Genomic DNA, 27017 nt, shown 5'->3' on the forward strand with positions numbered 1-27017 from the left:
GATAAATCGACCCCCGATAGATCGATCGCTACCCGCCAATCCGGCGGGTAGTGTAGACCTGGCCTTAGGCTAGCACCCTAGCCACTTGACCAACCTGCCTTACCCTCACCTATTTTCCCTGTATCACCTGTTTCATGTCTGTATATCTGCCTTGATTCTGCAATCAGATTCATGCAGAGCCTGACTGAAATCTGTAAGGTGCTACATGGGTAGAATGGTCTGTCTGTGCACCTCTAATTGCAGGATCAGGCCAAAGGTTTGTAGATTCTTTTGGCCCAAGGACTGTGTCTTTACTTGTTAATATGAAGTATGTCTTGAGCGTTCAAAAATAGTAATTTGTAAAGCACTTGAGGAATGGTATCTTTCATTCAAGGATAAGTGTAAAGTACATATTATCTAGGGATGGTGTCAGGATACATCAGATTCAAAACAATTTGAAGAGAGACTTTAAATGTCACTGAAACACAAAGCAAAATTTTACCTCACAGGATGGCAATAGTGTAAATACTGCCTAAAATTAACCCAAAAGGGAGTCCCCATTAGATGAATTAAACTGGGCAGGCCTGACAATCTTGGCTCGGATTTTAAGAATATGTTGTCTGTTGTAATTATAGACTTGCTGGACTAATAGTAACTTTTTTGCCCTCTATTCTCAGAGAGAGCTGTGGAAGGATGGATTTCACAGAGGCCTATTCAGACAGATGCTCCAGTGTTGGACTTGCAGCTAGAGAAGGAAATGTCAAAAATTTGAGGAAGCTAATTAAACAGGGATACAGCGTTGATGTTCCTGATAACAGAGGGTGGATGCCAATCCACGAAGCAGCATTTCGCAACTCCAGTGAATGTCTGAAGCTGTTAATTAATGCAGGTAAGGAAAACTTGATGCAAGATGAGGCAAGTTATTTTTATTTTCCCTGCTCACTTCCCCTAGAATATACTGTAACATAAGATAAACCAACTTCATTCACTTTCTGATTTCTTTTGTGAATTTAAATGTGGTTAGGGTGAGGGGAAAAAAAAATGATGAAAATGGCACCTTTCTGCTCAAGGGTAGGAATACTCTGTGGGTGTCTTTGAAATATATATTCTTACTTTTCTGGAAATTTTTTTTTCTCTACTGTTAAGCACTGCTGAGCGAATTCTGAGATCCCAAGTGGAGTTTGCAGTGCTGAAGTAGTAATTATCTTATTATATTACATACAAAAATCATGTTAAAAGAATGTTATTTAGGTTGCAAAGTCAAGCACTCATAAATTAGGAAATGCCAAATTTAAGGTTGCCTGAGTAGACCTCAGATGGAACAGGAAATGCCAAACATTCTATTCAAGTGGGGTTTAGAGCCCAGGCTTTCCTTATCTCATGGACCGGGGTGGGCAAACTTTTTGGCCTGAGGGCCACATCGGGGTTCCGAAATGGTATTAAATTGCTCCCCATAAGAATGTGCTACTTACAGCTGCCAGTCCTGGTGCTCTGAGCACTCCGGTAAGGGAGTGGGGAGGTTGGATTAGGGGCAGGGAGTCCTGGGAGGGGGCAGTAAGGGGACAGGGAATGGGTGGTTGGATAGGTGTGGGAGTCCCAGGGAGTGGGGTGTGGATAGGGGTTGGGGCAGTCGGGACCGGGAGCAGGGGGGGATTGGATAGGAGGTGGGGTCCCGGGGGGGGGCAGTTAGGGGCGGGGGTTCCGGGGGCGGCAGTTCGGGGACAAGGAGCAGGTGGGGGTTTGGCTTAGTCTTTGAACACAGCAGTCAGGGTCGGGGGTTCTGAGGGGTACAGTCGGGGCGGGACGTGGGGGGGGGGCGAATAGGGGGTGGGGGCCAGACTGTGAGGAGGCACAGCCTTCCCTACCTGGGTGTAGTGTATTAAATTGCTCCCCGTAAGAATGTGCTACATACAGTGTACTACTTAGGGCTGCCAGTCCTGGTGCTCCATAAGTAGCACATTCCTACGGGGAGCAATTTAATACACTACACCCCCAGCAGGAGCTCGCAGCCCTGCTACCCAGAGCACGGTGGCACGGCGAGCTGAGGCTGCAGGGGAAGGGAGACGGCAGGGCCAGGGACTAGCCTCCTCGGCCGGAAGCTCAAGGGCCGGGCAGGACGGTCCCGCGGGCCGTAGTTTGCCCCCTCTGTCATGGACTCTGGTGTACATGTACAGCATTAATGATCATACTAGGCCTAACTGGGGCTACAGGCAACTTTGGTATTTTGACCTAATGAGCCTGTCAGTCCCCAGTAACACTAACTGTCCTACCTGATGTGAGCTCCCAGAATAGAGGTCAGATCTTACATCTGAACCCAGCATCATTACATTTGATAGTGTGGATGCTGTCTAGTTAACTACCATCGGAAGAAGCTGTTCAGCTGAAGTCCAGAACATATTGGTGCATAGCCAAGGCCCTCATTTTCAGGGAATGTATCGATCTTTATTACAAAAACTAAAGAACAGGTGAAAATGGGTGTAAAAAATTAATTTCAACAGTTTTCTGGATGCAAATATCAGGGTTAATACTGGGGGAATGGGAAGACAGAAAAAAACCCCCAGACAAACAGAGAAAAGTATGAGTACTTCTGACCCAGCTCCCTGTTCTGGAAAGAGAGATGACAGCTCGGTAACTTCAGAATTGGGAGTCAAGTCCAGGGGATTGCCCTGGGGTCTGCCCAGGTTACCTATCTGCCATCTTTCCTTTTGGAGCAGGGTCTGGGGAGTTCCAGCACTTCCTTTTTTTTAAGACTCTAGCACTGACATCCATAGGGTGACCAGATGTCCCAATACTGGGGGCTTTGTCTTATGAAGGGAATCTATTCCCTTCCCCCGCCCCCGCCCAATTGCCTCCCCATCCTGATTTTTCACACTTGCTATCTGGTCACCCCAGAAATATACATACACACATGTGCATGTGTACCTTCCACTATGTTGCCTTACTTTAATAGTCTCACATTTACATTTAGACTAATTTATTAGTAACATAAACACATCTACCTAGTATAATATGTTGGGATTTTTTTAAACATAATCAGTATTCTCATGTACTTGTGTGGTTCAGAATTAGTGTGAAAACTGGTAAAAACCTAATAACTTTTGTAAAACCTGGAAATTTTTGGTAAAAATGGTAAATACCAAAAATGAAGGGCCTTGTGCACAGCAGAAAAGACTTGCTAGGCTGACCTATGAACTAAATGGAAGAGGTATTTGGGCAGCAGAACTCCACCTGACTCCCTCAGGAGCCTTGATTCCTATGGTTCAGGACTATCTGCTATCCCTAAAGCATTCAGGGCTATACATCAGCTGCATAAGGGTACAATTAATAGCAAAATCAGCTCACCATCCTCTCATTCAGGGTCACACACTACTGTTTCCCACCCTACTGTTGCTAGATTCTTCAAGGACTCACTCATGTTTCCTCTAGTCTGGGAGCTCCCTCCTTCTGGAACCTCAGTATAATTTTAGTTGGTTTAATGGGGACCCCTTTTTAGCCCTGAGCCGCTTGCTTTTCATACCATTTATCTATTAAAACTGCCTCTTTAGTTGTTATACATCAGCTCAAAGGGTACGGGAAATTCAGGCCCTCATGGGTAGCCTTCCTTACATTGATTTCAGAGTAACAGCCGTGTTAGTCTGTATTCGCAAAAAGAAAAGGAGTACTTGTGGCACGTTAGAGACTAACCAATTTATTTGAGCATAAGCTTTCGTGAGCTACAGCTCACTTCATCGGATGCTGTAGCTCACGAAAGCTTATGCTCAAATAAATTGGTTAAAGTCTCTGAGGTGCCACAAGTACTCCTTTTCTTTTTGCTTCCTTACATTGTTACATAAAGACAGTGACTCACCCTAAGTTCTTACCAAAAGTTGTCTCAGATTATCATTTAAATTATGTGATTCACCTGCTGCTTGTCTTTCCCAAGCCTCACTCAAACCAAGGGGAAGCCAAACTGCACCCCTTAATGTGGTTAGTGCTCTCTTATATTACTTCAACAGAAAAGACCCTTCAGGAATTCGCCAGGCTGTTTGTAGCATTTGCAGATAGGGTGAATAGACAGACAATATCTATCCAAAGATTGTCTAGATCAGTGTTTCTCAACCTTTTTGATACCAGGGACTGGATTGCTGTGTCAGAGGGATCTTAGGGACTGGCGCCGGTCCACAGACCGGTCATTGAGAAACATTGGTCTAGATCAGTACGGCAGTGTTTGTGTCAAACTTTCTAGAGGGACGCAGTGAGCTTTTCCACTAACCTCCTGGGTTCCAATGCCACTCACCCAAATTCGGCCTGGCTGTCCCTCCATCTGCTGGCATTGTGACTTGGCACAGAAGGTCGCAGTGCCCACCCGCATTCTGATGCTGAAACTGAGAATTACTGCCCAGAAACTTCGCAGATATTTAGATGTATGTGCTTTTAAAAGGTTTCCTAGCCTGTGCACGGTTAGACAGCAGAATCAAAGGACTGATTCCTTTACTGAGATCAATGTATTAATGGCCCCAGTTCCACCTAGATTACATTGGAACATCCCACTTTATAAATGAGGGCGATGGAAGACTCCCAAGTTGTAAAAAAATAAAGCTGGGGGGAGGGAGGGCTGATTCAAAAAAGGCTGAGATCCCCTGGCCTAGACTGTATTAAATCATGCTGAGGGATAGGTAGTTTAGATCCACCCATGCTAGTTAGAATCAATTCCACCAGGGCTCAGGCAGCTTCTGCAGCTTCTTTGGAAAGGAACCCTATTTCTTATATTTTCAGGGCAGCTATGTGGGATGCAGTTTACACTTTCAGCCAACACTATTCCTTAATTGAAACCTCAAAAATCTGATGCCTGCCTTGGCCAAGCTGTCCTGCAGTCATTATTTAAATAGGACTTCTAATACCAACCTCCTGACTATGAGGTCTTGCTAGTCATCAGAAGTCAAATCCATGTGGACAGTCACTCAGAGAAGAAACAGTTACTTACCTTACAATAACTGTGGTTCTAGAGAGGTATTGTCTGCATTGATTCTACATGGATTCTACAACCTACCCTTGTTCTCTGCTACCACGGAGTCATATACCTACTGGATTGTGTCTGAATTGTGTTTTGGTGAAGGAAGTAAGGGATGGTTGAGTCTGCTTCACTCTTTGTGCCCTTGGGTGGGGGTTATGAGGGGAGTCAAGGCACAGGAATCCTGTAAGGTAAGTGACTGTCCTTTTTAGAATTTCATGTTAGAAAAATCTTTTTTAATTCTCCTTATTCTTAGCTCCATCTGATAACTACATAAAATCAAAGACATTTGAGGGTACATGTGCATTACATCTTTCTGCAAATCATGGATGTTTGGAAAGTGTCAGTGTTCTCTTGGAGGCAGGAGCTGAGACTAATGACGTTACTTATGAAGAAACTACTCCACTATTCCTAGGTGAAGTATATATATATTTTTTAAAACCAGACAATGTTGGATATGTACGAAAAAGTCATGGTATTACCCCACAATTCTTTCATTGTCCCGCAAGTTTCATATTTTTTTGTGGCTTGTATAGTGGTGTGCCTTTGGTTCTGAGATGCAAACGTTGCTGAAAACGTCTTTAATTTTTCTCTTTTTCTATCTCAATGCATCTGCTTCAAACAATGTTTTTAAAGGGAACCCACAAAGTGGAAAACTTTTTATTTTATCTCTTTTTTGTTTCTTTGAAATATAAACAAGGACTGGAAGTTGTATGACTTTTAAATGTAAGTCTTCTTTGTTTTGTTTTATTCCTGCCTACTCTTACATTAGAAATTCAGGTCTGTCCACTCTTAGTCCTAGAAGACGTGTGCATGTTTGTTTATACTATTAGCATACTGATATTTCTGGATTATGCTGGGGTTGTTGGCAAAAATTTCCTGCCTTTAAATTGTTAACTTCAGTGCAGCTCCAAGCCAAAATCCTTACAGCTGCCAGCATTTTTAAACAACCTATTGATTAGACCTTTCATAAGCTGAGTTGGACAACATGGTATTAAAGAGTCAGTGGCTGTGGGAGCCTTGTCTATGATAGTGCTCCTATTGTCAATATTAGTTGTGGAGTTAGCAATGGCAGGACATTTTTGCTAAAAAAAAAAAAATCCACACCATACACAAAGCCAGATGACTAGAGGACTAGTAAAACTTATGAGCTCATAGGAGTAGGAGAGCAAAACTTGAGCAACTGACAGGGGAATGGATTTTTAGTCAGCCCTTTTAAAAACATATTTTATTTTATTTTGACACTACCTGACTCAAATGCCTGATCAGTAATTGGGAGGAAATATTTCTCTTTGTGAAAGGTTCTGCAAATTCACTTCTTCAGTTGAGAGCTGTTCCTGTTCCAGTCTGCCACAGAGTCCTGCAGAAAAACACAGAAGAGAGAGCTTGATAATCTTGATATTTCTAAATTTAGGAAAAAGCCCATCCCTAAGGAAGGGGTCTTCAGCCATTCCTTGCAATCTGCAACCATGATTTCGCCCTCTTTAGATTACATTATTACTTACATTCACAACTCACATGCCTCTTCAGTCTCCACGTGGAACATGCAACCTTAACTCTGACCACAAACACCAGCTATTGAAAAAACATAACATTCCATACTTCTTCACTTACATCAGCTAAATAAAACAATTAGAAATATTACAAATGGAAACTTCCCAAAATGATAAACACTATTACAGACTATTTCCACTTAAAACAATTCTTTCCATTTACCATACTGTAACACAACACTTAAATATAGCTTTCAATTAAAAAAAAACTCCATTGTCATACACACTAACCAGCTGCTTCCACAAACACCAATTCAACATTCTGAACAATTGTAAATCATCCATTTTAAACCATTCAGCATGGTTGCAGTTAAAAGTTGCATGTTTTGTGTGGAAGTGGAGGATGGAGACACGTATGGTATGATGTGAGTGTGGCAACATGGAGAAGGTGAAATCATAACTATAAATTGCAAGGGATAGTTGAAGTGTCAGGGCTCGATCCTGCACCATTGAAGTTGGGAACAGGATCAGACCATTAACGTGGGATTTCCTGGCTTTTCACGTTTGCTTTGGTGGAATATGAACTTGAGCAACTGTTACTACAGTAACTCCTCACTTAAAGTCGTCCCGGTTAACGTTGTTTCGTTGTTACGTTGCGGATCAATTAGGGAACATGCTCGTTTAAAGTCGTGCAATGCTCCCTTATAACGTTGTTTGGCAGCCGCCTGCTTTGTCCACTGCTTGCAGGGAGAGCATCCCATTGCAGCTCACTGGTGGGGGCTTGGAACCAGCATGGACCGGCAGCCCCCCTATCAGCTCCCCGCTCCCCTAATTTCCCTGTGCAGCAGCCGCCCAGCAGGCTATCAATTGCTGGCAGTTCAGCTGTGTCCCCCCCCCCCCCGCCATGTGCTGCTCCTGCCCTCTGCCTTGGAGCTGCTTGCTGGGGGGGGGGAGGGGGGAGGAGAGGGGGGCTAATGTCAGGGTGTCCCCCTCCCCCCTGCTCCTGCACCCCACTTACTCCATCTCCATAGAGCAGGGGGGGACACATGACAGGGCTTAGGACAGAGGGAGCTTCCTGGCAGCAGCGGAGGTCTCAGCTTTGCTGATTAACGTAACAAGGTAGTGTACTTACGAGTGGTGTCAGCGTACTTAAAGGGGAAATGCGCTTCTCTCTCTCTCACACACAGGGTGCGTGTCTCTGTCTGCCATGCTGTCTCCCTTCCCTCCATTCCTGCTGCCTTGTAGAGTGTGAGGCTACATTAACAACGAGTTAACTCTTGAGGGCTCAGCCAATTGCTAGTTCATCATTTAGCAGTAAGGTGTTCCCTGGGAAATATTCCACCCTCTGACTCCACCACCTCAACCAAGCTTCACAATCATCATTGCTGTGTACAGTATTAAATTGTTTGTTTAAAACTTATACTGACTGTGTGTGTGTGCGTGTATGTGTATATATTATATATACATATATAGTCTTCTGTCTGGCAAAAAAAAAATTTCTTTGAAACCTGACCCCCCCCATTTACATTAATTCTTATGGGGAAATTGGATTCGCTTAACATCATTTCGCTTGAAGTCGCATTTTTCAGGAACATAACTACAACGTTAAGTGAGGAGTTACTGTAATTATTTTTCGTGAAGATATTTGTTTTATTTATATTCCTCAGTCAGTCTGGGATATGTTTTCCACTGAATCAGAGATTCTTTTTTTCCTACTTTCATCAATATTGAAAATTGTGGAAGATCTGACATTTGCAAGTAGCGATAATCTATTCATACTTATTTTTTCCTGCCATCTTTTGTTGTTTTGCTTTTCTGTATGTCATTGGTTTCTTTATTTTGCTTGTGTTAATTGTGAGTTCCATTCTTCAAATGATGCACCCTTGTAGGGAAATTTCATTATCTCTTGAAAGTAGTTATACATATAAATTCTCTCTGCATTTGTAAGAGAATCAAACTGTTCACATACTGAAGGGAGTAATCTTTTTTTCTTTTTCAATTGGCACTTACTGGTGGATGGTTATGGTTTTAGTAAACAATGTGCAGTGTCAGTACCACAGAAAAAATAAACATTTACTCTTGTTAAATTATTGGTTTGCTCCTGTGTTTTGAAATGTTAAAGATTATTTTTGACTTTGTAAGCCTGTATAGTGTTTTAGTGGTCTTCTGGGGTAAAAAATTGCCAATGCACTGAATTGTAAATTCTCACTGGATTTGGAGGATGAATATTTTTCAGGTTTGTTGTACATACATTAATTTAACAAGAGATAAGTTTGTTCATCACTTGTGAGTCAGCATCAGTTATCGCTATGCTCAAATTCTCTTCTCTGATAAAATGGCTGTAACTTGAATTACGGGACATTTGCCATAATAGGACCTCTAAAGTCTAATTTGTTGTTTTATGGCCGGTTATTAGAGTTGGATAAGTTAAAAGCCTTATTGCCTCTTAGTTGATTCTGGAACCAGGTTTTTAAACTTGTCAGAAAGCTGAGGCTTTTCATCCCTGTTACAACCTGTGTACGTTTGGTTATATTATTAGCATACTAATTAGAAAAATAATTTAGTATTCTGAGGCATTTCTTAAGAATAAGTGCAAATGGAGAAGTGATTACAATAACATCATTAGAACTTAATAAACACAATATTATTTGGCAAGTGAGTACTTGTATTGAACTAAGGAAAATATAAAGTTATATAATATGTTTAAGTAACTTCATACTTGGTCAGGGAATGGATCAGTTGATGATTACCTGTTCTGTTCATACCCTCTGGGGCACCTGGCATTGGCCACTGTTGGAAGACAGGATGCTGAGCTAGATGGACCTTTGGTCTGACCCAGTATGGCCGTTCTTATGGTCTCATACTGACATGTAAAATGGTCCATCTAGCCCAGTACCCTGTCTTCTGAGAGTGGCTAATGCCAGGTGCCCCAGAGGGAATGAACAGAACAGGCAATCACTGAGTGATCCATCCACGGTCATCCACTCCCAGCCTCTGGCAATCAGAGGCTAAGGACACCCAGAGTGTGGGATCTCATGCCAGACTATCTTGGCTAATAGTTGCTGATGGGCCTATCCTCATCTAATTCTTTGTTGAACGCCATTAGATTTTTGGCCTTTACAAAACATTCCCTGGCAACGAGTTTCACAGGTCGTCTGAGCGGTGTGTGATGAAGTACTTCCTTTCGTTTGTTTTAAACCTGCAGCTGTTTATTACGCTGCATAGCAGCCCAACCTCATCCTTCCTTATACTCTATTTATTTATATAACTAAAAAACCTCTTTATTATTTATTTTAGTTTCCTCTGTAAAACCTAATTCAGCTTGACTTGTAGCAATTCTCACTTTATTCCTACATTTTCTAACTTCCACAGTATAGTTTTCTCTGCTGATCAACCCCTTTTTCCATTTCCTATAGGCTGTTTACTTACTCCTAATTACCTTGGTCAAGGTGATTATTCATCCAGCTGGGTCTGGAGTCTTTCCCTATAAAAGAAAAGGAGTACTTGTGGCACCTTAGAGACTACAGCTCACTTCATCGAATGCTTTTGCTCAAATAAATTTGTTAGTCTCTAAGGTGCCACAAGTCCTCCTTTTCTTTTTGCGAATACAGACTAACATGGCTGCTACTCTGAAACCTTTCCCTATAAACTTCCCCCCTTTCTTAGGATGCAAATTTCAGATAGTTTTTATATAGCTGAAGAAGTTCGAAGCTTCCTCCTCATTTAAGTACATGTGCTCCTCAGTCCAGCTGACTTCTTTAACTAATTCCTTTAATTTCCCAAAGCCTGTCCTTTTGAAATAAAAAAATCATCCTTGACGACCTGGTTTTGATTACCCTTCCATTTAGTTTAAACTGAGTCAACTCATGGTCTCTCGATCCAAGGTTATTTTCTACAATCAGCTCTTCTATGATATCCTTGCTACTTACTAAAACCATGTCTAAAAGTGCATCACCTCTTGTTGATTCAGTGACAATTTGATGAAGAAACTCATTTATCACACCCAAGAATAACTGGGTCCTACCAGTATTAGTAGCATTTATTTTCCAGTCTTTATGCAGTAAGTTAGTCTCCCATTATGACACAATTCCCAAAAGTATTTCTCTCTCTAATAATATGAATATTAAAGAGATCACTATCCACATCTGAGTCTGATCCTGGGGCCCTGTAGCACTCTCCCAACAAGAACCTCTTTTACAATCCTTCCCCAAAGTGATTTTGACCCAACAGATTCTGTTTTGTCCATACTATCACTTTCTATTTCTTTACAGTTTACTGCTTTGTTAATGTACACCTCTACCCCCATTAACTTTACTTTTATTCCTATCTCTCCTAAACAGTGCATACTCTTCAATACCTGTCTTGCAGTCATGAATGCTATTTCACCATATTTCTGTAATCCCTAAAATTTCTGGTTTGACCTCCTGTACCAGGAGTTCAAGTTTCTCCATTTTGTTGCCCAGATTCCTTGCATTTGTGTACAAGTATTTCAAATGCTTCCCTCAGACAACACCCAGTTTTCTGGTTTGTAATATTCCATTATCCCTAACTAATCTTCATTTAGCTGATTTTTTCTTCTTCTTGTGTATTGAAGCCTGGTGTGGAAATTTCACAAGTCTTTCCCAACCATCTCCCCTCATCTCCTAATTTGAATCTCTTCTTATCAGTCATGCCAGCCTTGATCCAGAAGATTAATACCCCAGGTTACAAAGTGGAGTCCATCAGTTGAAATGTCTTCTTTCCAAAAATGCCTCCCAGTGGTTGTACAGCATACTGTACAGCATACCATTCTGCATTTTTAGATATGTGGGGATTTAAATCAGTTTAGGAATACGTTTCATTATTGTATGATGAACCTTTCTCATAGCACCATCTTTGAGCCATCTATTGATCTTCATTATCGCATCTTGCCGTCATCCACCTTCTCTAGGGACCAGAAGTATTCCACTGAAAATCACCTGAGCTTCCATTTCTTTAAGTATCTCACCCAGCTGAGCATAGGCATTCTTGATCCATTCCATTGGGAATCTAGAAGGTATCTTTCATCCTGACAGGTAGCACAGTCAGTGGATTTTTCCCCACTTCCTTCGGGATCCTCTGTAGCCTTATGTCCACATCTCATATCTTTGCTCCTGGCAGACAGTACATTCTTACGTTCTCTGGATCTGTTCTGGTGACAGGCCATTCTTCTGAATATGGAGGCCGCAATCACATAGACCTGTCTCTTCCTGGTGTTGGTATGAATCTGTTTTATGTCCTCTCTCACAGTCTTCTGAACATTGTCCTCATTTTTCCTTAGGCTTTGGTCCATGTCTATTTCCATAATCTCTTCCTCTTTTTTGCAGGGACTGGCTTCCATTCTTTTCTTCCTCACCACACCATCTTCTGCCTCTTTCTCCTCCTAATTCCTTAGTGCAGCAAACCTGTTACTCAATTTAATTTCACCACCACTATCTGGTCTCTTCTGCCTTGTGCTTGTGGTTATATTCTTCCATGGATCAACCTCCTCTTCTGGCAGAATGCCCTCTAGTTCCTTTTGTTTGGCAGGTTTCCACAAATCTTGAGTTGTCTCTATCACCTCTTCTCTCCTCTCCTGCATCATACTTTCAAATCCCAATCTGAATGCCGTCGTTGTCTCTAACTGTATCTCTAATCCTTGAATCTTCTCTGCCATGAGCTCTATCAGATGACATTTCATGCGTAAGTAGCTTCCATCAGATATCCCCTGAAGGATGATTAACATCCTGCAGCTTCTTCATCCAACCATCTTCTTTCCCTCCTCTCCTCTCCTCTCCTCCTTGGGGAGCCATCGTTATATCCTCTTTCTAGACCCTATTCTTAGTAAAGAAGAAAGGGGAGGAAAAAATCCCAAACTCCCACTTACAAATGCCCACAGAAACTCTGCTGTTCGATGATCGCTAATGAATAGTAAAGCATGGGGGGAACTAATTTATGTTTGAAAGAGTACTTCAGTCTCCATTCCCATTCGGTTTCTCCCCTTCATTGCTGAGGCTACCAGAACAATGCTAGCCAGTTCCTGTTGTAATTGGATGGCAATATAACTGCAAAAAGACTAATATCATTCTGGGGTGTTCACATTCACAGGAGTGTTGTATGTAAGACCCGGGAAGTAATTGTCCCGCTCTGCTCGGCACTGGTGATGTCTCAGCTCGAGTACTATATCCACACTTTAGGAAGATGTGGACAAATTGGAGAGAGTCTAGAGGACAGCAACAAAAATGATAAAAGGTTTAGAAAACCTGACCTATGAGGGAAGGGTTAAAAAAAACTGGGCATGTTTAGTCTTAAGAAAGGAAGACTGAGCAGGGACCAGATAAGTCTTCAAATATGTCAATGGCTGTTATAAAGAAGACGGGGATCAATTGTTCTTCAGGTCCACTGAAGGTAGGACAAGAAGTAATGGGCTTAATCTGCAGCGAGGGAGATTTAGGTTAGGTATTAGGAAAAACTTTCTAACTAAAGGTAGTTAAGTTTGGAATAGGCTTCCAAGGTAGGCTATGGAATCCCTATCATTGGAAGTTTCTAAAAACAGGTTGGACAAATGGATTGTCTAAGTTTACTTGGTCCTGCCACAGTGCAGGGGTCTGGACTTGATGCCTTCTCGACGTCCCTTACAGCCCTACATTTCTTTGATTTTTTTGAATATTTTTCCATCAGAAAATGTACTGCATTTTTCATGTATAGTACTGAACAGCTGGTAACAAATGACCGAGGCAAGAAAGGCCAGAGCCTGTATCCTGTTATCAGCCCTTGAGGTACCCATGTAATGCAAATGTGGCCAAAAGTTTTAAAAAATAGGAAAAAAAATAGGGGAAAAATTATTCCTCGACAAAGTGGTAGAATGTCAAGGTTCACCTCAGAGCAGATTTTACTGGCAGATTATGAAAGCTTGAGTAGAGGGCCTTTATAATAGAAGTGCTGACTATTCATATTAAGATACCTGAGGTAATGACATAAAATAGCTGAATAAAATAATAACTAAACTTATAATAACCTGTAGTTTGAGAATTTTCTTTAAGTGCCACCAGATGTCAGTGTAACCAAAGGACCAGAAAAATACTGCAGTGGATTAAAATAGCTTTCATTAAGGTGTGTTCTTTTGAAGAAGAAAAAAACGATTCATTTTGACAATGATAAAGTAGATGTTTTCTTCAGAAAAATATGTATTTGTCAGTATGTGTAACCTCTACTGCACATTAGATATTTGCTCTATGCAAAAACTTGAATGTGCCTAGAATTCTGTACTGAATATTTTTATGTACTTATTACGTATATGCATAAAACCCGAGCACAGTAAAGGCACATATATGAAATTCGCAATGATTGGTACCTACACCACAGAAATCATAGATTTTCTACAAATATTAAGATAAACTGTTGCAAAACAGTACAGCACTTCTCACTACAGCCTTGCTGACCACGGTATTTTCTCAGCAATATTTATCAAAACCTGGCATTGTAGATGAGACAATGTTTCTGATATATTGACTTAAAATTCTTTTTTGTGTAGTTTAAAATTGGAATATAATGCATCTTTTTAGCTTTTTGCACTCTTTGGGGTATTCTCACTGAGAATTTTCCTCAACAGTGTTCCCCAGGACATGCTTTGTTTGCTTGTGTAGTCTAAACAGAGAAATCATTTTTATTTTCTTCAGTTGTCTTTTTTATTTGATACTGAAAAAACCTGAACATTTTGACAGATTTTCAGTTTAACATGCATATGTGTGAGATATGGTGCTGGATAAAGTACAGGTATCTGTGGGGTTCAGAAAAGGGATACTTTACACATATTAAGGAGTTACAGCATCAAGATAATTGGAGATGTGGAAGCTTTAGTTCTTGTGAGGTGATCAAAATGTCTTTGTGTATTAGTTAATTTTGCTTTGTTATATTTCTTAGATCACATAATCATTTTTTTTAAACTTGAGAGACTGACAAATATCTGTTGTCTGAGAAAGGTGGCAGTTGAATAAAGGGGAACAGAATTGTACTCAGTATATTTAGGGATATTTTCAGGACAGGAGATTGCCCCCATAAGATTTTACCGTACAGCATACCATTCTGCATTTTTAGATGTATGGGGATTTAAATCAGTTTAGGAATAAGTTTCATTATTGTATGATAAATTGTGACATTGGAGATGGCTGAACTTATCAGAAGTCAACCACTGTTTAGTGTACAATGGAGTTTTTAGTTTATTTGTATACTACGGTCGTATTTTAAAAAGCTATGATATCTGCAGTTCAATTGAAGGGTTATTTTTAAAATACTTCTTTGGTTCAGTGCTGGGTTAGGAGGATAAAAGATATAAATACAAAGAGCAAATACATTTTAATATTAATTGTCAAAGGCATTTTCAAAATTGTTCATTTCTCCACTGAGGGTGGAATTTTCAAAAGCACATGGGGGAGTTAGGGGAACAACTTCCATTAAATTTTCTTTAGGTGCTTTTGAAAATCCCATAGTGACTATCCACCCACAAATATAAGTTTCAACAGTGTTTATGAGTGGGCACAGAATTCTTCAGCCTTTGTTTTTTTATTTACAAAGCTTCAGAAGGGGCAGCAGAACCTATAGCTTTTCAGATAAAATAGTTAAATTCTCATTCATATCCAGTTGCATGATGGAAGGCAAGGGAGAGGAAAGGTGTATTAATCTCTGGGTTCTGTTTATAGTGTTTACTGCTGTACATCTGCGTTGGGTTCTTGGTTTCCGTGTTTGTGTTGGTTTGATCCATTCATGAGTTCCAGTCAGGTTTTTCCTTCACTGAGGGTATGTCTACATGATGAAATTAGGTCGATTTTATAGAAGTCGATCTTTAGAAATTGATTTTATACAGTCGATTGTGTATGTCCCCACTAAGCACATTAAGTCGGTGGAGTGCGTCCTCAATACCGCGGCTAGCATCGACTCACGGAGCGGTGCACTGTGGGTAGCTATCCCACAGTTCCCGCAATCTCCACTGCCCATTGGAATTCTGGGTTAAGCTCCCAATGCCTGGTGGGGCAAAAACATTGTCGCAAGTGGTTTTGGGTACATGTCGTCAGTCTCCTCTCCCTCTCTCCCTCCCTCTGTGAAAGCAATGGTAGACAATCGTTTTGCGCCTTTTTTCCTGGGTTACCCGTGCAGATGCCATAGCACGGCAAGCATGGAGCCCGCTCAGCTCACCGCTGCTGTTGTGAGCATTGTAAACACCTCGCGCATTATCCTGCAGTATGTGCAGAACCTGGCTAAGAGACGCTGGTATGAGGACAATTGTGAGGAGGACATGGACACAGACGTTCCTGAAAGCACGGGCTGTGGCAATTGGGACATCATGGCGGCAGTGGGGCTGGTTTATACAGTGGAACGTTGATTCTGGGCCCAGCAAACAAGCACAGACCGGTGGGACTGCATAGTGTTGCAGGTATGGGATGATTCCTAGTGGCTGCGAAACTTTTGCATGCGTAAGCCCACTTTCCTTGAACTTTGTGAGTTGCTTTCCCCCGCCCTGAACTGCAGGAGTACCAAGATGAGAGCTGCCCTGACAATTGAGAAGCGAGTGGCAATCGCCCTGTGGAAGTTTGCAACGCCTGACTGCTACCAGTCAGTCGGGAATCAATTTGAGGTGGGCAAATCTATTGGGGGGATTGCTGTGACCCAAGTAGCCAGTGCAATCACTGACATTCTGTTATCAAGGGTAGCGACTCTGGGAAATGTCTAGGTCATACTGGATGGCTTTGCTGCAATGGGGTTCCCTAACTCTGGTGGGGCGATAGATGGAATGCCTATCTTGGCACTGGACCACCTTGCCAACCAGTATGTAAACTGCAAGGGGTACTTCTCAATGGTGCTGTAAGCACTGGTGGATCACAGGGGACGTTTCACTGACATCAACGTGGGATGGCTGGGAAAGATGCATGATGCTCGCATCTTTAGGAACTCTGGGCTGTTCGAGCAGCTGCAGGAAGGGACTTACTTCCCAGACCAGAAAATTACCATTGGGGATGTTGAAATGCCAATAGTTATCCTTGGGGACCCGGCCTACCTCTTGGTCCCATGGATCATGAAGCCATACACAGGCAGCCTGGACAGTAGTAAGGAGTAGTTCAACTATAGGCTGAGCAAGTGCAGAATATTGGTAGAATGTGCCTTTGGAAGTTTAAAAGCTCGCTGGCACTGTTTGCTGACTAGGTTAGACCTCAGCGCAATCAACATTCCCATTGTTATTGCTGCTTGCTGTGTGCTCCATAATATCTGTGAGAGTAAGGGGGAGACGTTTATGGCAGGGTGGAAGATTGAGGCAAATCGCCTGGCGGCCGATTTTGAGCAGCCAGACACCAGGGCGATTAGAAGAGCACAGCTAGGTGCGCTGCGCATCAGAGAGGCTTTGAAAACCAGTTTCATGACTTGGCAGGCTACAGTGTGACAGTTGTGTGTGTTTCTCCTTGCTGCAAACCCACCCCCTTTGTTGATTTTAATTTCCAGTAAGCCAACCACCCTCCCCACTTCGATCACAGCTGGCAAAGGAAATAAAGTAATTATTGTTTTGAAACCATGCATTCTTTCTTTAATAATTAAAAAAAAAGTGAGATAACTGAGAAGGTAGCCCGGGTGGGGTGGGGTGGGGTGTGGGAGGAGGGAAGGACAAGCCACATTGCTTATTGTAGCCACACTACAAATCAAAACTGTTTGAATGACATCCTTCTGTTGCTTGGGCCATCCTCTGGAGTGGAGTGGCTGGGTGCCCGGAGCCTCCTGCTCCACGTTCTTGGGCGTCTGGGTGAGGAGGATATGGAACTTGGGGAGGAGGGCAGGCAGTTGTGCAATGGATGCAGCGGGGGGTCTGTGCTCTTGTTGGCTTTCCTGCAGCTCCACAAGATGCCTCATCATGTCCGTTTGCTCCCCCATTACCCTCAGCATCGCCTCCTGCCTCTGCTTATCGCGGTCATTTAATGCTTTCCTGGCCTCTGTCACTGAATGCTTCCATGCATTCAGCTGTGCCCTATCAGTGCTGGAGGACTGCATGAGCTTGGAAAACATGTCACTGCGAGTGCATTTTTTTTGCCTTGTAATCTGCGATAACCTCAGGGATGGAGATGATAGAGGGAGCATAGAAACATTTGCACCTGTGCGGGGATAAAAAGGGGGAGTAAAATTTAAGATGATACATTTCTGAGAACAAAAGGGAGACTCTTTCACAGTGAATCAAGCAATTCACAGCAGACTGCACATGTGCTTTAGGTACAAGGTTGCATTTTGCCTTTTATATTGAGTGCCTGCTGGTATGGTGACACATCACACAAGGCTGGGCAACAGAATTCGGTTTCCAGGCAGCCATGCTAAGCCTTTTGGTACGCGGGGTTGGCTTCTTACGCCTTCATAACATGTGGAAATAGTTTCAAACTGCAGCGCCTTCCTTTCCCATAGCAAGCAATGCCGGCTGGATTTCTCATTTAAAAGGAGGGGCTGCAGTTTTTGGGTGGATGTGCAGCAGACACCTCCCCCCGCCCCACCGTGTGGCTATTCTCTGGGATGATCCCTTTACCCCTTCCCCCGCCACATGGCTATTCTCCGTGATGATCCCTTTTAGCCAAGCGCAAACAGCCCAGCATAAATGGGGTCCTTTTACTGTTCCCTTACAAAAAGTCCCCTATTTCAACCAGGTGACCATGAATGATATCATTCTCCTGAGGCTAACACAGAAAGATATAGACCGAATGTTGCTTGAATGCGACCAAAACCCAGGACCTTTTGCTGCCATGCTTTGTGCTGCAGTGATTCCAGACTGCTTGCTACTGGCTTGGCGTGGTAAAGTGTCCTACTGTGGAGGATGAAATAAGGCAGCTCTCCCCAGAAACCTTCTGCAAAGGCTTTCAGAGTGCCTCCAGGAGAGCTTCATGGAGATGTCCCTGGGGATTCCCGCTCCATCCCCAGACACGTTAACAGACTTTTCCAGTAGCTGTACTGGCCGCGAATGCATCCCAAGTCTTCAGAGCAAATCAAACATTTAACACTATTGCTTTTAAACCCTGTACTGCAGTTACAAATGTGAACTCACCAGAGCTGCCTTCTGCGGCTTCAGGGCCAGGGATCTCGCCTTGGGAGGGTATTGGCTCCAGGGTGATGAAAAGGTCCTGGCTGCTGGGGAGAACAGATTCACTGCATGCCTGCTGCACATTCTGCTCCTCCTCTTCCTCATCCACAAAATTCTCCTCCCTGTTGTGTGAGACACCCCCCTTGCAGGTGTCCATGGACAGTGGTGGGGTAGTGGTAGGGTCCCCGCCCCCCTTAGAATGCAATGCAGCTGATCATAGAAGTGGCATTTATGGGGTTCTGACCCGGAGCAACCATATGGCTCCTTTGTCTTTTGGTAGGCTTGCCTGAGCTCCTTAATTTTCATGTGGTACTGCTGTGTCCCTGTTGTAGCCTCTCTCCACCATGCCCTGTGCGATTTTGGCATATATATTAGCATTTCTTCTTTTTGATCGGAGTTCGGCCTGCACAGATTCTTCTCCCCATACAGCGATCAGATCCAGTGTCTCCCTTTCGGTCCATGCTGCAGCTTGTTTGTGATTCTGGGGGGACTGAATGGTCACCTGTGCTGCTGAGCTCACCACGCTGACCAAACAGGAAATAAAATTCAAAATTTCCTGGGGCTTTTCCTGTGTACCTGGCTAGTGCATCTGAGTTCAAAGTGCTGTCCAGAGCGGTCACATTGGAGTACTCTGGGATAGCTCCCGGAGGCCAATACCATCAAATTGCATCCACACTACCCCAAATTCGACCCAGCAAGGTTGATTTTAGCACTACTCCCCTCACCGGGGAGGAATACAGAAGTCGATTTTAAGAGCCCTTTAGGTCGACGGAACGGGGTTGGTTGTGTCGACGCATTCATTTTTAAAATCGACCTAACGCGGCTAAATTCGACCTAACCCCGTAGTGTAGACCAGGGCTAAGTTGCCCCAACACAACTTCTAGATGGATTGCATGGGCAGGTTTATAGTCCCTGCAACTGAGTCAGTTAAAGGACCAATTAGCATAGGAGGATTGGGTATGTATTTGGTGTGATTTGTGAACATGTGAGGAACTGTTCCTTCTGTGAATTCCAAAAGAGCCAATCATTAGAGGCTGATAATAGGTTGGCTAGGCACACAAGGATCTGAGGTGTCTGTATGTGGGAGCAGAGGCCTACACGTTAGTATGCATCAGCAATTGGTCCTTGTGACCCTTCTGTTGCTCTGTGATGATGCACTGGGACAGGACCATGGGTTCCCAAATTCAGGGTCAAGTCAAAGGGAAAGAGGTGGAGGCAGTTCCCAGCTCTAGAGTGAGTTTGCCAGGACTCCTAACCTTTAGGCATCTGTTGTTGTTAGTTTGGTATTGATAAAGTTTCAGGCAGTCTAGGCAAATTCTGAAGAATTTATTATGTATCTTCCTTCCCCTTTGTCCAATCAAGTGAAGTTAAATTGCTTGACTCATTTCTCAGCATGCTATGTATTATATACTTACATTACACAGTCTTCATTTTTGTCATGGCTTTCACAAAATCATGAATTCTGTGCCTTCCATAATTTTCAAAGAATTTCTGACTCTGAACCCTTGACACTTCGGGATTTCTGCATATGAGAAGTAGATGTAATGGATAAACTGTTGAGCTAAACTCATTGAGAAACTTTAATTAAGTCGAGTCAAACTTGGGATTGCATGGGGAATAGGAGCTCCTCAACAACATTGTGAAGCACAAACAATCTGACCAGTGAACTTGTACTGAGAGCTTGAATTTCCTATTGAGATGATGAAGTTTCTCCTTCACCTAAGTTCAAAAACAACAGCAAAAATTCAATTCTGATATGACAAACTATTGTTCAAATCTATTTGCTGTTACCACAGCACAAGCATAATTCTTTGTTGACTAGTACGAGCCATTAAAGTTGTCAAGGCTGATTCTCCACTCTGGCACTTCGAGTGCAGAAGGTGGGGGCCCGCAAGGATTCTAAAAATTAATACTGGCCACTCCAGGCTTGTGTTAAACTTCCAAGATTACAGCTTCTCTCTGACCTTGGATGGGTAGATGCTGCCACCATCCAACTGCAAAAACCCCTTTGAAAACCCAGAAAGGCGCACTTGGGAATTCCTTCCTGTGCGGTACCCTCAAGCCCTTTCACCCCCCTAACCCCACGGAAGATCTGAGAAAGAAAACAAACGAAATAGCTGTTGCCACCAGCTAATTAAACAACATATGTACAAAGCTTTTAGGACACAAAATCTAATCCTGTTCTAAAAAAAGGTAAATTTTATTAAAAACAAAAAGAAAGAAAATAAATTTGAAAACTCAGGCAATTGCTAGATTTAAAAAACCCACTTACAATAATTAAGCATCAAGAATAACCTTCTTGAGATCCAGCTTAAAGGTTACAAGCAAAACGAAAGTATTTGGGGTTAGCACAGAGGAGTCCACAAGCCATAAAGAAATAATAATTAAAAAAAACCTAATCGCATCTTCCTAGACATTTCCTGATCTACTTACATATCTGGGGGTTTCAAGTGAGTAGTTTCTAGGTATGATTCAGATGATTTTTCATACCTGGCTCCAAGCTTCTTACAACGTAGTTCCAGTCCTTTGTCTGCTTCTCAAGAACAACAACAGAACAGACAAAGGGGAAGTTTTTTTTCCCAATTTTAAAAAGTTCTAGCCTTCCCATTGGTTCTTTTGGTCAGGTGCCCACTCCCTTCTTTTTACCTATGTAGGGAGACTTTTTAACCCTTTACAGGTAAAGCAAGTAGAGAACAACTACCAAGAGGGATTTTATAGCTAACTGGCTGGCTGGGTGTCCATAAAAGGGAGCTACTCCCTCCCACCCTTTCATTTATCACAAAAATGTTACAGGTTATGGAACCCTTTTGCCGGTGGGATTTGACATCTTTTAATTATATTTTTATGATAATGTGCTCTTCACAATGACCAGTCAATGGCTCTTCCTAAAAATTACCATGATTGAACAGCTGTAACAACTTGCATTTCTGCAGTGTATACAATGTCGAAGTACTTTATAGACTATTTTCTCCAGCACAACCCTGAGGCATAGGTAAGTATTGTACCCATTTTATAGGTAAGTAAGCTGTGTCACAGAGACTGTAGTGATTATCTGTCCATCAGCACACCTTTGCCAATGGCTTAATGAGGGAAGTCTCTCTTTATACCAGTAATATTTGCAGAAGGAATACAGAAAATGACTGATTGGAAACAAATAATTTATTTAGCAATGATCTAGTGTGAAAACCACTCTTGCAGTATAATTATTGCACTTTGTTTTCTAGATATTGGAAAATACAGTATATGGTGTTACGTTTTCAGCTCATCTGTGTGTTTTCTCCCTAGTCTTGTGTGGTTTTACAGAATTAATATTCCAGTGTTGTTTTTATATGATAATGATATGTATTTATTTGTCCATCTACTTATGTTTGTAAACCTACAAAGTAATTATGATAGACTCAGAGCAGCTTTCACTAATCCAGGTAACAACCAGCTAGAGAAGCTGAAGAACAGGCAAAGTCCAAAGAACTCTGACGCTCACCTACCTTTGTTTCATTGGGTATACTCAGCACTAGGGCAGGGAAATGAGCAGAGTTGCTCTGCTTTGTGTTGGTGGCTGACACCCAGAAAAAAATATGGAAAAAATCTTCAGCCAGTAATAGTGAATCAGTTTGTCTATCATAAGTAGGGTTTTCCAAGGCTTAGGTGTACTAATGAAAGGGAATAGTTTATGTAGTAGTTAGAGGCATTAAAATCCATGTTTCCAAGAAGACAGTAGCTAAACTCAAAATTCACTGGGGCCAGAATTTCACCCATTTGTGTGCAGAGGGCACCTGAATATAGGGATGTATAGAAAGGGATGGTGATAGAGTCACAGAGTTGTGTTGCCTTGAGTTTCTCCATCTTGTGAGTCCCCAAGTTCCTCCCCTTGAGAAGAACAATATGTAGGAACTGAGTTTTCCCTCTGTTTATCTGCCCTTCTCTATCACCTCTTATGAGTTTTTCTTCAGGAGAGGTGATCTGGGCTAAGAGAGTGGGATGGACAAGAAAAGATGAGGGGTTGCCTCCTCCCAATGGGAAAGCGGTGGGACATCAGCAGTAGCTAATCACTAGGGGAAGATGAAGTTATTTGTTAACAAATGGCATAAAAGGGCATAAAACGTTGCAACAGAGGGCATGAGATTTATAGGTTCAGGAAACCATTATAGCTACCACTTGGCAGGCAGAGGTGAATTTGTAGGTAGATAGCCTGCAGCCTGTCCACTTGCTGCTGCAGAAGTTCCTCAACATGCTCTCTAAAAACAGGCTGGTGCGCTCTGCCTTTTTTTGTTTGCTTCTTCTCAGGATAGATAGGGTCTGAATAATAACCAAAAAAATAGCATGTAAGAATTTTTCATTTTCATCTCTAAGTTCTGTTGCTGTATCACAAGCATTGATTAGTAATATGAATGTTAAAGAGAAATTATATACTTTCAGGTCATGGTTATTTTGTCAAAATTGCATTAAAGTTAGCTAGGATGTTGCCACAAATACTTAATCGTACAAAATGTAGTGATGTGTCATTGATTATAAAAATCCATAAATAGTGTAGCCATGGTGCTTTATCTCCAAAGTAACATTATGTCTAAGAAAAATTGACACTTGGAAGTTTCTTAAAAACAACCTACTAAATTCATTATTTTCAATACTATGGTGATCTATTGATGAGCAGATTGGTTTGTAGGAGAGTAACCCATTAAGTCAGGGGTGGGCAAACTTTTTGGCCCGAGGCATGCAAAACTGTATGGCGGGCCGAGTACGGAAGGCTGTGCCTCCCCAAACAGCCAGGACCCCGCTCCCTATCTACCCCCTCCCCCTGACTGCCCCCCTCAGAACTCCAGACCCATCCAACCCTCCCCCCCCACTCCTTGTCCCCTGACCATCCCCTCTGGGACCCTCCACCCCAAACTGCCCCCCCGGGATCCCACTCCCTATCCAACCCCTCTGCTCCCTGTCCCCTGACTGCCCCCCCCGCCCCTTATCCACACCCCCACCCCCTGACAGGCCCCCTGGGACTCCACCCCCTATCCAACCACCCCATGCTCCCTGTCCCCTGACTGCCCCCCCGAACCTCCGCCCCATCCAACCACCCCCTGCTCCCTGTCCCCTAACTGCCCCCCCGGGACCCCATACCCCTTATCCAACTCCCCCACCCCGTTACCATGCGGCTCAGAGCAGCAGGAGCTCACAGCCCCGCCGCCTGGCCGGAGCCAGCCGTGCTGCACGTGCGGCGGCATGGCTGCAGGGGAGTGGGGCTAGCCTCCCTGGCCAGGAGCTCAAGGGCCAGGCAGGATGGTCCTGTGGACCAGATGTGGCTCACGGGCCATAGTTTGCCCACCTCTGCATTAAGTGATCTAAAGGCAAGTTTTTGTGGGAGTAAAAGTTAGGAGAGCAATATTTTGAGGCAAGTAGTCTACAATCATATTTACATTACCTTTTGATTTATTTTCCTTCTGTCTTTGTCACCCTCTTCTTTGACTCACCTTTCTGCTACTTAGTACCTTTTTTCTATTCAGGTTAGGCTGCAAATCGCAGGGAAAAATAGTGCTGTTTTTCCAGTAGGAAAGACTTTACTAGTGTTTCTTAGTGAGTGGCAAGGATTCTGCATTCATACTGAGTGAGAGAGGCTAGGATCACATTATTATAGTCTGTCTCACTCTCTTCAAGCTCAATAGTTAGAGCACTTTTATTAATATTATTATTGGTTATTACTTTTCTTATCATAGCAAAATTAGTTTGTCAGCAATGGGTGCAACAAAAATGGTGCCGAACATAATTTAACTGCAAGTGTAGCCAAGGAATTCAGAACCAGCCCAGAATCTGTGGCTAAAACCAACCTAACTCACTTCCTGAAATTAAGCTGAAAAGGGTTTGTCCTTGGTGTATTGCATTTAAACTGTTCAGCACCAGTTTAGTTTCACTTGTTGGTGACACCTGTTGTCAGTAACAGGACATTTGCTGGTGTAGACAAGGATTCAGGCAAGAAGCAGCACTACTGTTCTTATATTGTTTTGAGTGCAGATTGTCCTTTGGACCTATGTTGAACAAAGAAGGAAGGTATTGTTCCTCAGGTGGACAGACAACCAACTTGTTCTTCCCTGTATTCTCTATTATGGAAAACTTGTCTTATGAAAGGAGACTCAGGGAGCTTGGCTTGTTTAGCCTAACTAAAAGAAGGTTGAGGGGAGATATGATTGCTATCTATAAATATATCAGAGGGATAAATACCGGAGAGGGAGAGGAATTATTTAAGCGCAGTACCAATGTGGACAAAAGAACAAATGGATATAAACTGGCCACCAGGAAGTTTAGACTTGAAATTAGACAAACGTTTTTAACCATCAGAGGAGTGAAGTTTTGGAATAGCCTTCTAAGGGAAGCAGTGGGGGCAAAAGATCTATCTGGCTTTAAGATTAAACTTGATAAGTTTATGGAGGAGATGGTATGATGGGATAACATGGTTTTGGTAATTAAATATTCATGGTAAATAGGCCCAATGGCCTGTGGTGGGATATTAGATGGGGTGGGATCTGAGTTACCCAGGAAAGAATTTTTCTGTAGTATCTGGCTGGTGAATCTTGCCCATATGCTCAGGGTTTAGCTGATTGCCATATTTGGGGTCGGGAAGGAATTTTCCTCCAGGGCAGATTGGAAGAGGCCCTGGAGGTTTTTCGCCTTCCTCTGTAGCATGGGGCACGGGTCACTTGCTGGAGGATTCTCTGCTCCTTGAAGTCTTTAAACCACGATTTGAGGACTTCAATAGCTCAGACATAGGTGAGAGGTTTTTCGCAGGAGTGGGTGGGTGAAATTCTGTGGCCTACGTTGTGCAGGAGGTCAGACTAGATGATCATAACGGTCCCTTCTGACCTTAGTATCTATGAATCTATGAATTATGCTTACTTTAAATATAATTTGCAAATATGTAACCAAAAATTAGCTAAATGTATTTTTATGTTCTGAATGGCTCAGATAGATAAGGGAGGCCTTTGGCATGTAATTAACTCTGAACAGACTTTGTCTTTCATTTCAGTATCCTCAAAGTCAAGCTGGCCAGCTCCTGCCACACTTAACATTGCATCTGCTGTGGTACCTTGTTGGGAAAAATAGAGCTGTTTCAGTGGCTCATGTAAGTGTAATTGTTTATTATATAGCGTGGTTTGCAAAGTGTTTTTTGTGTTGTTTTATATTTCAAAGGGTATAAAAATAATATGAAAGACACAATAAAACTGTGCTATATAATGAAAGGGAAAAAAAAACACTTACATGAGCTATCATGAGTCAGTTCCATGCCCCAGCATGGTTCTTCAAAGCCTCTGAAATTAAGGCACGCATTGTGCGAGGGTCTGGCGTCTGAAAGAGGGGTCAGCTGGTGTGGGTTTGCAGAAGCGGAAATGAGGTGAAGAGTGCACTTCTTTATACAATCTATTTAGGGTTTACATCATAATATATGTAGTTGGGCGTGTTAAGAAAATATTCTCAGCTCACCTTTTAAATTCTACCTTTATACCCCTTGAGCTGTAAATGCCATTAGAGAGAATTTCAGTTGAATTCCACAATTTAAGATGTTTCTATAATTGTGTAAATTACCATAAGTAAAGTGTAAGTGTCTGTCTATGGTCTAAACAACTCTGAAGTAGGGGTCAGTCATTGAGAGTAGAGCAACTTTTTTGGCTTGTAAGAAAGGCAGGATGGGAAGAAGACAGATTCATATGAACAAAGGGCACTGTGAGGCCCTCTGATGTAGCCAATACACTGGCCTGCTCCCTGTAGATATATGAGTAGCTGTTCTATTTTAAATAGAATTCCTATGTGAATAAGTGGAAATTTTTAGTCTCTAGAATTGTCCAAGTGAGTCGGGTTGGAGAGGGTAAAGAACAAAAATAAAGAAAATAAAAAAAGAAATACTGTGTATAGGAGAAAACATTCAAGAACGATTCATCTCTCTGAATGTGACCCCTATAATGCCACCAAAGACAGCAAGACTTATGGTGATAGCCTGGGCAAGCAGTAGCTGTGCACAGGGCTGCTTTAACTTTTGCACCTATTCAATTTTTCAAAGATTTAAACACATTTTAGACAAGATAGTATCAACAGCTTGCTCCAGAGGCCAAGCTCTTTCCTGCTTCCCTCAGCTGGAAATGCATAACCTCATATCTCTGCCAAAATGTTAAAATGTGCAACACATTCACGGAGGCAGAATCACAACTTCTCCTGATTTGCCTCTGTCATCAATTTTAATGAACAGCTGAGATATATGGACATAAAAAAAAAAAATGGAGAAGAACCTCTCACTTTGCTGTTTTTGCCTTCTAGTTCAACAATTTTGCTCTTACAGCCAAACAGTTTTTATTTCAATATAGTGTAAGAAAGCGCTCTGAAGTTTTGGTTTTCTGTTAGTACAGTTTATATGCAATATCAAAATTTGGTAAAACGGACCTCTCAGTAGCATTCCTACTGTCTTACCTGGCCAATGGCAATC

General features: G+C 42.5%; 1 protein-coding gene across 1 annotated transcript in view; it reads left to right on the top strand.

Moving 5' to 3' along the window:
* The window catches only part of ASB3 (ankyrin repeat and SOCS box containing 3), a 126797-nt gene that overhangs the window by 53615 nt on the left and 46165 nt on the right, over positions 1-27017 (top strand). The window contains 2 exon segments of the mRNA XM_074949404.1: positions 657-868; positions 5226-5384. Of these exon segments, the coding sequence (XP_074805505.1) occupies positions 673-868; positions 5226-5384 (355 nt within the window). The 5' untranslated portion in view covers positions 657-672.

Source organism: Natator depressus, chromosome 3, assembly GCF_965152275.1.
Source record: "Natator depressus isolate rNatDep1 chromosome 3, rNatDep2.hap1, whole genome shotgun sequence".
NCBI classification, from domain to species: domain Eukaryota; kingdom Metazoa; phylum Chordata; order Testudines; family Cheloniidae; genus Natator; species Natator depressus.